At 47.8% G+C, this 13,488-nt stretch overlaps 1 protein-coding gene across 1 annotated transcript in view; it reads left to right on the top strand.

Moving 5' to 3' along the window:
- Positions 1–11,422: 11,422 nt before the first annotated feature.
- The window catches only part of nudcd3 (NudC domain containing 3), a 31,673-nt gene continuing 29,607 nt past the window's right edge, over positions 11,423–13,488 (top strand). The window contains exon 1 of the mRNA XM_070865433.1: positions 11,423–11,722. Coding sequence (XP_070721534.1) covers positions 11,525–11,722 — 198 coding nt within the window. The 5' untranslated portion in view covers positions 11,423–11,524. The remainder of the gene's footprint in view (positions 11,723–13,488) is intronic.

Below are 13,488 nucleotides of genomic sequence, written 5' to 3'. Positions count from 1 at the left end.
AAGCCCAGTTGATCCAGTCTTTCTTGATAGGTCAGTCCCGCCATCCCGGGAATCAGTCTGGTGAACCTTCGCTGCACTCCCTCAATAGCAAGAATGTCCTTCCTCAGGTTAGGAGACCAAAACTGTACACAATACTCCAGGTGTGGCCTCACCAATGCCCTGTACAACTGTAGCAACACCTCCCTGCCCCTGTACTCAAATCCCCTCGCTATGAAGGCCAACATGCCATTTGCTTTCTTAACCGCCTGCTGTACCTGCATGCCAACCTTCAATGACTGATGTACCATGACACCCAGGTCTCTTTGCACCTCCCCTTTTCCTAATCTCACCATTCAGATAATAGTCTGTCTCTCTGTTTTTACCACCAAAGTGGATAACCTCACATTTATCCACATTATACTTCATCTGCCATGCATTTGCCCACTCACCTAACCTATCCAAGTCGCTCTCCAGCCTCACAGCATCCTCCTCGCAGCTCACACTGCCACCCAACTTAGTCTCATCCGCAAATTTGGAGATACTACATTTAATCCCCTCATCTAAATCATTAATGTACAATGTAAACAGCTGGGGCCCCAGCACAGAACCTTGCGGTACCCCACTAGTCACTGCTTGCCATTCTGAAAAGTACCCATTTACTCCTACTCTTTGCTTCCTGTCTGACAACCAGTTCTCAATCCATGTCAGCACACTACCCCCAATCCCATGTGCTCTAACTTTGCACATCAATCTCTTGTGTGGGACCTTGTCGAACGCCTTCTGAAAGTCCAAATATACCACATCAACTGGTTCTCCCTTGTCCACTCTACTGGAAACATCCTCAAAAAATTCCAGAAGATTTGTCAAGCATGATTTCCCTTTCACAAATCCATGCTGACTTGGACCTATCATGTCACCTCTTTCCAAATGCACTGCTATGACATCCTTAATAATTGATTCCATCATTTTACCCACTACCGATGTCAGGCTGACCGGTCTATAATTCCCTGTGTTCTCTCTCCCTCCTTTTTTAATTGTTTCAATTATAATCGCATCACAGGTTAGAATCGCAACTCTCAAGATTTCCAATTGTTCAAAAGAATTATCAAAAAGCTGTCTCGCCAGTTGCCAGCATTCTCCACCAATTTTTTAAGATTTCTGAATCTCTCTGGGCTTACATTTGACAGTGAGACGATTCTTTCCAAACAATTAGAAGAGTTTATTAAAAACATACACACATGCACATTAGCAGCAGTAATCAGTTATCTAAAAAAGACACGCACATACACATTACCAACAGCTGTCAATTATGTTATAACAGAGCTAAAATGAGGTTATAATAACGAGTGATATGTGTTACGTCCCTTTTGCGGGCTGGTTTGGGGACACTGCTTGATGTTTTAGCTGGTCTTCGAGGATGTCTTATGCCGTGTGTCTGAGAGAGAGAGAAAAGTCTTTGGCTGAGTTCTTTTAAATCTCTCAAAGACATTGCCCCTCTGAAAGCCCCACGATTGGACCCTGGCTCCAGGTAGTTCCCCATTGGCTCTCCTCACACATGTGGTTGCCTGGTCTGGCTCGGCCATCTCTGATTAGTTTAAATGGCTTTCCAATACACAAAACCCATGTGGCAGCTCTGGGGGCTTTGTTTCTTACAAAACTTAGCTGATGCTGGCAATCTGTGGGCTTCCATTTTATCTCAACACAAACAGGCCTTTCCATTAATCTACACCTTTAACATTTATACATACACAGAATCGATTAATAACACTTTTATTCTTACACTGCCTCCAAAGCAAGTATATCCTTTCATAAATACGGAAACCAAAACTGCATGCAGTATTCCAGGTGTGGCCTCACCAATACTTTGTATAACTGTCATGTATCTTACATTATTATATCTAACTGTATCTTAACATGCTGTAAATGACTGTAATAAGATATGACCTGTGATCACCAGCATACCTTACCACCAGGGGTGCACTTGCAAGAGACAGGTATATAAGGACAGGTCTCAGGCAAGTGCAGCATTCCAGAGCTGTGAAATAAAGGTGCAGGTCCAGAGTGACCTTGACTTTCACTACATGCCTCGTGTGAATCTGTACTGAGGGGACAGGACTTTACAGTGGCGACGAGGATGGGATGAAAAGTACAATGCGGGAGACAATTGGGAGGACTTTATAGAAAGGCTCCAGCAAAGCTTTGTAACCAAAGACTGGTTAGGCGACGATAAGGCAGATAAGAGACGAGCCCATCTCTTGACCAGCTGTGGTTCGAAAACATACGCTTTAATGAAGGATCTGTTGGCACCCGAGAAACCAGCAAGCAAGGCGTTTGAAGAATTGAGCACACTGGTAAGAGACCACCTGAAGCCAGCGAGCAGCCTACACATGGCCAGACACAGGTTCTACAACTACAGACGCTGTGTGGGCCAGAACATACCCGACTTCGTGAGAGACTTTTTCATTGAAGGAATCGGCCACGCAGGCATATTCCGAAAACTCATAGAAACCAAGAACCTGACCTTAGAGGCAGCAGCACTGGTTGCACAGACACTCTTGGTAGGGGAAGAAGAAACGAGGTTGATTTACAATGCAGATACGACAACTAACGAAATATCGGAACAAGAAGTTCACAGTACGAAACAAGCTGCTACCCCCACAGACAAAACCGGGAGAACAGCTCTCGACAGCAGGCAGAAGCCATCAAGGGCCACAGGAACGTCCGTTCACACCTCATCAACCCACAATGCGAGCAATCAACTACAAACTGAGAGAAGCTCAAGAGAGATCAGCCAGACGCAGCTCATTCTTTGGGAACACTTTGAACAATGGAACAGGTCTGTGCTGGAGGTGTGGGGAGGAGCACTCGTCAAGGGGATGTCGATTTCAGCAGGCTATTTGTAGAAATTGTGAATATACAGGGCATTTGGCCTGCATGTGCAAAGAAACGGCAGCTCGGCTGGTATACGAATCGGATGGGTCGGAAAGCGGACCAGACGATGGTGGGGACAGTACCCGGGACACCGATGTACAGCGGGTCAACACGATCAATGGCCGCTGCTCCTACAACAGGACGCCTCCTATAATGATGAGGGTCCTACTCAACGGGATCTGTCAATATGGAACTGGATACGGGAGCGAGTCAATCTCTCATGGGCGCTCAACAATTTGAACACTGTGGCCGCATAAAAGAGAAGACCAAAACTCTCAAGGGTCGACACAAAACTAAGGACCTATACCAAAGAAATCGTACCAGTCCTCGGCAGCGCCATGCTCTCTGTCACACACAAAGGGACAGTGATCTGACTTCCCCTGTGGATTGTCCCCGGAGATCCCCCAGCACTGCTGGGGAGAAGCTGGCTGGCAAAACTAAACTGGAAATGGGATGATGTCCATGCCATGTCATTAGAGGAACGGACCTCCTGCTCAACAATTATAAAGCGATTTGAACATCTCTTTCAGCCAGGTGTGGGCACTTTCAAAGGGGCCAAGGTCAAAATCTACATCACACATGATGCTAGACTGGTCCATCACAAGGCCAGAGCTGTACCCTATGTGATGAGGGAAAAGATTGAACACGAACTAGACAGGCTTCTGCGGGAAGGCATTATATCACCTGTGGAATTTAGCGACTGGGCAAGTCCCATCGTCCCAGTCATGAAGCCTGATGGATCCGTACGCATCTGTGGGGACTACAAATCTACCATAAACAGAGTCTCCCTACAGGACCAGTACCCGCTGCCCAGAGCGGAGGACTTATTTGCCACATTGGCTGGAGGTAAACTTTTCTCAAAATTAGACCTCACATCTGCGTATATGACGCAAGAATTGACCGAGGAATCCAAGCTACTCACCACCATCAACACACATCGAGGCCTTTTCATGTACAATCGATGCCCATTCGGCATCAGGTCGGCAGCTGCCATATTCCAGCGCAACATGGAGAGTCTGCTCAAGTCCATCCCGGGGACGGTTGTATTTCAAGACGACATACTTATCACAGGCAGGGACACCGACTCCCATCTCTGTAATTTGGAGGAAGTACTAAAGCGGTTGGATCGGGTAGGTCTACAAGTCAAGAAATCCAAGTGCCTGTTTCTCGCACCCGAGGTTGAATTTTTGGGCAGAAGGATTGCCGCTGATGGAATCCGCCCAACAGAGTCCAAAACAGAAGCAATTCGCCGAGCACCCAGGCCCCGGAATGTCTCAGAACTGCGCGCCTTTCTCGGGCTACTCAATTACTTTGGGAACTTTATGCAGAACTTAAGCACGCTGCTGGAGCCTCTCCACGTGCTACTCAGGAAGGGGTGTGATTGGTTTTGGGGGGGACGCCCAGGAACGCGCCTTCAATAAGGCATGCAACCTTCTGTGTTTTGACTTTCTTTGACCCAGGTAAAAAGCTAGTTCTCACATGCGATGCGTCAGCGTATGGGGTCGGGTGCGTTTTGCAAAATGTCAATATTGCGGGCAAATTACAACCCATAGCTTATGCCTCCAGGTCACTTTCGCGGGCGGAGCGCGGGTACAGAATGGTAGAGAAGGAGGCGCTCGCGTGCGTGTACGGTGTCAAAAAGATGCACCAATACCTTTTCGGGGCCAAGTTCGCATTAGAAACCGACCACAAGCCCCTCACGTCCCTCCTATCCGAGAGCAAGGCAATAAACGCCAACGCCTCAGCGCGAATTCAACGGTGGGCACTCATGCTGGCGTCCTACGATTATACCATAAGGCACAGACAACTGTGCCGACGCGCTCAGCAGGCTACCCCTGGCGACCACGGAAGGATCTGACGAACAGGACTGTGAGATAGTCATGGCAATCAATGCCTTTGAGTCCACAGGTTCGTCCATGATGGCTCGCCAAATCAGAGCCTGGATAGTCAGCGACCTCACGTTATTCTTAGTAAAAAGATGTGTCCTAACCGGTGACTGGGCAGAGGCTCGCGATGCCCGCCCCGAGGAATTAAAACTCTTTCACAGGCGCATGCATGAGCTATCACTACAAGCAGACTGCCTGATGTGGAGCAGCCGAGTAGTCATGCCTCTGCGAGGCAGAGAGGCATTTGTCCGCGAGCACCTGGGGGTCGTTCTCATGAGGGCCATAGCCAGAACCCACGTCTGGTGGCCTGGTATTGATGCGGACTTGGAGCTCTGCGTCCGAAGGTGCACCATTTGTGCCCAACTCAGCAATGCCCCCAGGGAGGCCCCACTGAGCCCCTGGCCTACCAAACCGTGGTCGCGGGTGCACGTAGACTATGCGGGCCCATTCATGGGCAAAATGTTCCTCGTAGTTGTAAATGCATTTTCAAAGTGGATCGAATGCACCATTTTAAACTCGAGCACAACCTCCACCACTGTGGAGAGCCTCGCAACCATGTTTGCAACGCACGGAATCCCTGACATATTGGTCAGTGACAATGGTCCGTGCTTCACCAGCGCAGAATTCCAAGACTTTATAATTGATCATGGCATAAATCACGTCAAGACGGCACCGTTCAAGCCGGCCTCCAACGGCCAGGCAGAGAGAGCAGTGCAAATCATTACACAAGGCATGCTTAAAATCCAAGGTCCCACGCTGCAGGGTCGCCTGTCGCGACTGCTGCTGGCATACCGATCTTGTCTGTACTCACTGACTGGGATCCCCCACGCAACTGTTGATGAAAAGGACTTTAAAAAAAGGCTCTCATTAATCCTCCCAGACATGCACGAAATCGTTGAGGCAAAGCGCCGTAAGCTGACTGAGTACCATGACAGAAATTCGAGGGGGAGATGGAATGAGATAGGGGACAAAGTGTTTGTACTAAACTATGGCAGGGGTCCCAAATGGCTTGCAGGGACAATAACGGGCAAGGAAGGAAACAGGCTACTGGTAGTACAAATGGACAATGGCAAAACCTGCCGGAGGCATGTAGACCAAGTCAAAAGCAGATTTACCAACAACACTGCGGCACCAGAGGCAGACTACAATGTGGAACTCGCACCACACCTGGTGGACAGACAGAGGGAACAACCTGAGGAAAGGGCAATCCCAACAGACAGCCCAGGCGAGTCAACAACAATCACACCAATCGAAACAGACAGCCCAGGCGAGATACCAGCAATCACACCCAAAGGAAAACAGACACCAAGGCAAACAACTGAACCACAACTCAGACGCTCCACACGAGAGCGTAGACCATCTGAGAGACTGAACCTATAAAGACAATAAGACCTTGGGGGAGGGTGATGTCATGTATCTTACATTATTATATGCAACTGTATCCTAACATGCTATACATGATTGTAATAAGATATGACCTGTAACCACCAGCATACCTTACCACCAGGGGTGCACTTGCAAGAGACAGGTAATATAAGGACAGGTCTCAGGCAAGTGCAGCGTTCCAGAGCTGTGAAATAAAGGTGCAGGTCCAGAGTGACCTTGACTTCACTACATGCCTCGTGTGAATCTGTACTGAAGGGACAGGACTTTACAATAACTGTAGCAAGACTTCCCTGCTTTTATACTCCATCCCCTTTGCAATAAAGTCCAAGATTCCATTGGCCTTCCTGATCACTTGCTGTACCTGCATACTAACCTTTTGTGTTTCATGCACAAATACCCCCAGGTCCCGCTGTACTGCAGCACTTTGCAATTTTTCTCCATTTAAATAATAACTCGCTCTTTGATTTTTTTTTCTGCCAAAGTGCATGACCTCACACTTTCCAACATTATACTCCATCTGCCAAATTTTTGCCCATTCACTTAGCCTGTCTGTCCTTTTGCAGATTTTTTGTGTCCTCCTCACACATTGCTTTTCCTCCCATCTTTGTATCGTCAGCAAACTTGGCTACGTTACACTCAGTTCCTTCCATTACATACTGCTCAAGGAACCCGTCCCTTATGCACACGATGAACTCTTCCTCAAGGCTACCCTGACCAATTTGATTTGTCCAATCAATATGGAGGTTAAAATCACCCCTGATTATTCCTGTTCCCTTTTTATAAGCCTGCACTCTTTCCTGGTTTATGCTCCGACCAACAGAGTTGCTACTGTTAGGGGGCCTATAGACTACGCCCACCAGTGACTTTTTCCCTTTATTGTTCCTTATCTCCACCCAAACTGTTTCAACATCCTGATCATTTGAGCCAATATTGTTTCTCGCTATTGCAGTAATACCATCCTTTATCAATAGAGCTACCCCACCTCCTTTTCTTTTCTGTCCGTCCTTCCAGATTGTCAAATACCCTGGATATTTAATTCCCAGTCCTGGTCACCTTGCAACCATGTCTCTGTAATGGCCATCAGATCATACCCATTTGTATCTATTTGTGCCGTCAACTCATCTATCTTGTTACGAATGCTACGTGCATTTAGACAAAGTGCCTTTAAATTTGTTTTTTTTAATCCTTTTTTCCTGCTTGTTTCCTCTCTCCTTCAAACTCACTTTCTTTATTTTTGCTTTCTAATTACAGTTTTACTCCTCTCCCTACTGAATCTATTTTCAGGTTCCCATCCCCCTGCCAAGCTAGTTTAAACCCTCCCCAACAGTACTAGCAACCCCCCCCCCAGGTGAGGATATTGGTCCCGGCTCTGTTGAGGTGCAACCCGTTCGGCTTGTACAGGTCCCACCTTCCCTAGAAGCGGTCCCAATGCCTCAGGAAACTAAAGCCCTCCCACCTGCACCATCTCTCCAGCAACATATTCATCTGCTCGATCCTCCTATTTCTGTACTCACTAGCTCGTGGCACCGGGAGTAATCTGGAGATTACTACCTTAATCTTTCTCCTAGCTCCCTAACCTCTGCCCGCAGGACCTCATCCCTCTTCCTGCCTATGTCATTGGTACCGATGTGGACCACGACCTCTGGCTGTTCACCCTCTCCCCCCAGAATGCCCTGCAGCGCTCAGTGACATCCTTGACCCTGTCACCAGGGAGGCATCCTGGAGTCACGTCTGTGGCCGCAGAAACGCCTGTCTGCTCCCCTGACTATTCAATCCCTTACCACTATAGCTCTTCCACTCTTCTTCCTCTTCCCCCTGTGCAGCTGAGCCACCCGTGGTGACGTGGATTTGGCTCTGGCTGCAGGCCCCAGAGCCACCATCGCCCTCACCGGTACTCAGAACAGCGAGCGAGATGGATTCGGTGGGACTTCAGCACTCCCTGCCTAGTCCTCCTCTTCTGTCTGGCGGTCACCCAATCTCTATCTGCCTGTATACACTCTTAAGCTGCAGGGTGACCACCTCTAGAAACGTGCTATCCACGTTGCTCTCAGTCTCATGGATGCAGCGCAGTGACTCCAGCCGCCGATCCAAAGAAAACAACCCCAGCCTATCCAGTTAGGAGCAGGCTTGCCCATTCTCCGTTCCCCTTATGGTCACAGGCCAACTGTGGCCAACTCAAAGACCAGGGACCCTGTGCACAGTTCAGTGTTAACCTATGGTGACTATGTGGAGATTGGTAAATCCACAGCATGGTAATGAAAGCACAGACTTGTTCTCAGCAAACATTTGTAAATTAATGGTGTTCAGAATATTTTATAAATGTGTTTGTGATTTGATTAACATTTCTGTCCATTACTATATGATCATTCAGAACATTCCACTCATTATTTATCTCTGGCTTTGGCTCATCTCTATACAGCTTGTTCTCTTTCCACTGTGCTGATTATATGACTGTCACCATCTACCTCTTCAGGTTTGGATTGGTCTGATCTGTTCCCCCACAGATGCTGACTGACCTACTTCCAGTATTTTCTGCCCTTTTTGTAGACTTCCAGCATCTACAGTATTTTCCTTTTACAATCTAGATTGGCTGTTTTGGGAAATTGATGGTAAGTGGTTTTAAAATGGTTAAGTAGGACATCAGCTTTATGTGAATCAAACTGCTGTACCATCATTGCTCCACTTGAGGGCAGCTGTGAGCACAGACCACAGGAGCAGCTGATAAGGTCCAGATGAATGGAGTTATCCTTGTTGAAGACAAATTAAATTGGATTAGAAACTTCATTACATTGAAATTAGCAGCAACATAAACTCCGTGCAAATCTGAGTAATTATATCAATATAATGGAAATAAATACAGACAAGGGAATTCATTCTATGCATCTGTCTCATCCCTCTACAGAAGCTCTCTCCAGTTTAAACCCTTTGTATTAATCTCGGCCTCCTTTTTACTTGGATCCACCTTTGTTGCAGTGTTCAGCATGTGGTGTATGTAGCACACAAATCACTGACTTCACACAGTCTGGTGTAAGTCTAACTGCTGTGACCTTCGTCCTTCATTGTTCAGCTCCAGAGTGCCTCCGAGGTGGTCACCCTTATATAGTCCTTCTTACAGGTACTACCAGGGTTTCCCACCGCAGCGCCCTCTGTGGTGTGGCATAGTACTTACATTACATTTAAGGTACTGGGACGATACACACATCATTACATAACACGGCAGATCTATTGTAAGTTAATAGTGCTCAAGATTAAGCATTCCTATTTCCCATTCTATCCTGCATCCACCTTTTGGCGTACATTGAGAGTGCAAGGGTAGAGCCTTCACTATGTCTCCAATTGTCGTAAAACTGAAACCAATACCAGGGCTTGAAGAAAGCAGAGGCAGACTCCTTAGGGCAGGGCTGGGGGGCGGTCTAACTGTGAATTCCTTCATTGCCGGTTCTAAAGTGATTTCCCCGCTGAATTTCAGGCTGTGTACATGTTCTTTGGCTTCTCTGAAGGGACAAATGGGGCCACTCATTATTGAGTTAAGATCAGCAGGGCCACCACATCCCCGACTGTGCCAATTTTTCTAACACACTCCCCCCGCACCCTCCCCATTAATATCGGGGCCATTATCTCCCTTTCCTGTGGCCTCTGCTATCGAAAAGAAGAGCAGCAATCTGATAGGAACATCATCATCAACAACAACAACGTTGACATGGGAAAACATTCGAAGGCGCTTCACAGGAGCGGAATCAAACTCCAATTAACACTGAGCCAAAGAAGGAGCTATTAGGATGGATGATGGAAAACTTGGTTTTAAGGGAGGGTCTTAAAGGAAGAGAGAGGCAGAGCAGGAGTAAGAACAGTTTTTATCCAAACCTTTAGACCTATGAAATTTAAACGGGTAAAACTAATGAGTAAAGTATAAAGTGGCCAATAGAATCTAGCTGCTTGGGGTTTTTTTTTGAGGGCACCAAAAAACACAAATTATATAAGTGCCCCCTGGCTAAAAGCGGGGGGGGATGGGGCACTAAAACCAACAAACTTAAACAAATTAAACTTTAGACGTGGTTCAAATTAAAATTTGGTTGCCGGGGGTGATGATGCACTCCAGTCCTTCTGGCACCTGCTTTTGGGGGTTGTAAACTGGATTTCTTGGGCTTGCAAGAAGTATGTGGCCCATGGACAGTAATTTGGACAGCAATGCCCGAAGTTCAGCCTTGAATCACATGAAGCTCCCAAATGTTATGGAACAGAAATCATACAAAAAATATTTAAGGTGTAGGGGAAAAGTACAGAAAGTAGCAGGGGTGTAAATTGGTCATAATTGTCACCTTGGCCCAGTGGTAATGCTCTTGCCTTGTAGTCAGCGGGTCGGGGGTTCTTAGTCACAGTCCATCACTAGAGCAGTGGTCTAAGCTGACACTTCAGCGTGGTACTGATAGAGCGCTGGATTGTTGAGAGTGTTGTCTTTTCGATGACTTCTGTTTAGGCAGATGTGAAAGACCCACATAGCATGACCTGAAGAAGAGCAGCGTACTTCAACTGATGTCCAGGTTAACCAACAGCAAGAACAACAAATTGGTCATTGATCTAATTGCCGTTTGTGGAACTTTGTGCACAATTTGGCTGCTAAGATTGCCTGCAAAACCACAGTGACTGTGCTTCAGAAGTAATTCATTCATGATGAAGTGCCTTGGGACATCCTAAGATGTGATAGGTGCTATGTAAGTGCAGGTTGTTTCTAATTGTCACCGGCTTTAAGCGCCACTGAAAAGAACCATTTTTGCTGCAAGCGAGGAGCACAAGTGGAACACACTTCTTGATCTTGCAGAGGGGTTTCCCAAAATAATAGTGGGCTTTGCATTTTTTAATTTAGGTTTGATATTTGTACTCCAAGGTTTTTATACATAGTAATAACTTGTTGAAGGAAAAAATAAACTAGGTACAATTATAATTGGACTGTTTGCAATAAAAAAAATAAACTAGGCACAATTATAACTGGTACAAAAGCAATTATAACTGGACTGTTTGCAAAGAAAAAGATAAACAATTATAACTGGACTGTTTGCAAAGAAAAAGATAAATAATTATAACTGGACTGTTTGCAATGAAAAAAATGCAAATTTGATATGTGTATTGGGCAGGATTTCCAACATAAACCCAGCACCAGGAGTGGGTCTGCAAGGATTGTTTTCTAGGAACGTTTATTCGGGGCGAAGCCGGGGGGGGGGGAAGGTTTTGTCGCGGTGGACTTGTTCCGGCGGAAGTAGTTGGGGGGAGAGACGGCGGAGCTGGCGACAAGAAGCGGAGAAAGTGAAATAATCCCCGTACTGTTCCCGGGGAGCGGCCGGGCCATGGACGCGGCCCCCGGCAGCAGCGAGCTGTATGACCAGGCGCTGCTCGGCATCCTGCAGCACGCCGGGCAGGTGGAGAGCTTCCTGGACATCTTCTTCGGATTCTTGTACCGAAAGACCGACTTCTTCCGCCTGATGGTGCTCAAGGAGGACAGGCTGGGCTTCCCCCCCGGGGTGGCCCAGAAACTGGCGCTGAGGGTGAGTGAGGGAGGGGCGTGGAGATAGGGGGGAGAGGGAGAAGAGGGAGAGGGACATGAGGGGGATTGGGAGGGAGGGGCGTGGAGATAGGGGGGGAGGGAGAGAGACATGGGGGGGATTGGGAGAGAGGGGGATTGGGGATAGAGCGATTGGGGGGGCGGGAGAGAGACATGAGGGGGATTGGGGATAGAGCGATTGGGGGGGGCGGGAGAGAGACATGAGGGGGATTGGGAGGGAGGGGCGTGGAGATATGGGGGAGATTGGGAGAGAGGGGGATTGGGGATAGAGCGATGGGGGGGGCGGTAGAGAGACATGAGGGGGATGGGGAGGGAGAGAGACATGGGGGGGATTGGGAGAGAGGGGCATGGGGATAGAGCGATTGGGGGGGGTGGGAGAGAGACATGGAGATAGAGCGATGGGGGGAGGGGCGTGGGGATAGAGCGATGTGGGAGAGAGGAGAGGACCCTCTCCCCATTAAACATTGTCGGTGGGGACGGTGCTCATCCCTCACTGCCCTCCTCCAACAACCACTTGTATTTGTTTGTGGGACCTTACTGTGTGCAAATTGGCTGCTGTGTTTGCCAACAGAGGCGCGGGAGGAAGGAGAGGGTGGAGGAGAAGCAGGGAGGAAGGAACGGGTGGGGTGTGGGAAGAGGGGTTCTCCGATATAAACACATTAAACTGCTCATCATCATCCTACATCAACAACTTGTATTTGTGGCACCTTGCTGTGCACAAATTGGATGCGGTAGTTGTCGACTGAATGGCCATGACAACACTTGTAAAGCGCTTTGGTCAATCCTGAGGACATGATATCGCTGGAGGAGATTACAGAGCTAGGGAGGGGCGAGGATGAGAATTGAGGATGAGAATTTTGACTTGTTTAACCAGTGTCGGTCAGCGAGCACAGGTGAAGGGGTGAGCGGGACTTGGTGCAAGTTAGGACACGGGCAGGATACTTTCCTAAAGAAAGACTTGCATTTATATAGCGCCTTTCACCACCTCGGGGACATTCCCAAAGCGCTTTACAGCCAATGAAGTACTTGTGAAGTGTAGTCACTGTTGTAATGTGGGCAAGGCTTGGGTTGATGGCATACTTGGGCTGCACCATAATCTGGTGGGACAGGCTTGATGCAACGGATCGCCCTTACCTGTTCATATTATTGTTACAAACATTTCATTTAAAAGTCGGGAAAAACCAACTCTGGCAAAGGCAAGTATTCAAATGCAAGTTGCCTGACCACCAAGTAGCTGAGGCCAATTGTATTGACCCCCACTGCCACTCTGGCAAGTCCAGCAGGAGTGCTATAAGACAAAGCAATACATTTAACATCGAGCCACATAAGAACAAATGATGGCAGGTGATCAAAAAGGTAGGTATTAAGGAGCATCTTCAAGGAAGAATGAGAGGTAGAGAGATGCAGAGGTTTAGGGAGGGAGTTCCAGAGCTTGGGGCCCAGGCAGCTGAAGACACGGCCACCAATGGTCGAGCAACTATAATCAGTGATGCTCAAGGGGGAAGAATTTGAGGAGCGCAGACATCTCGGCATGGGGGTGGGGGTCTGAAGGAGATTACAGAGATAGGGAGGGGCGAGGCCATGGAGGGATTTGAAAAGAAGGATAGGAATTGATGAATATGAGGACCAGAAAAAAATGACAGCTAGGGCAATGGGAACAATACTGACCTCAAACTGCAGGCTATGTAAATGGTTTATGGTCAGAATTGTCTCATTGGGTTCAAAGGTACAGATCTCTTGCATCTGTTC

This window comes from Pristiophorus japonicus, chromosome 22 (genome assembly GCF_044704955.1).
Source record: "Pristiophorus japonicus isolate sPriJap1 chromosome 22, sPriJap1.hap1, whole genome shotgun sequence".
NCBI classification, from domain to species: Eukaryota; Metazoa; Chordata; class Chondrichthyes; family Pristiophoridae; genus Pristiophorus; species Pristiophorus japonicus.
Note: the sequence above shows the minus strand (reverse complement) of the source record. Positions and strands in the feature narration are given on the sequence as shown.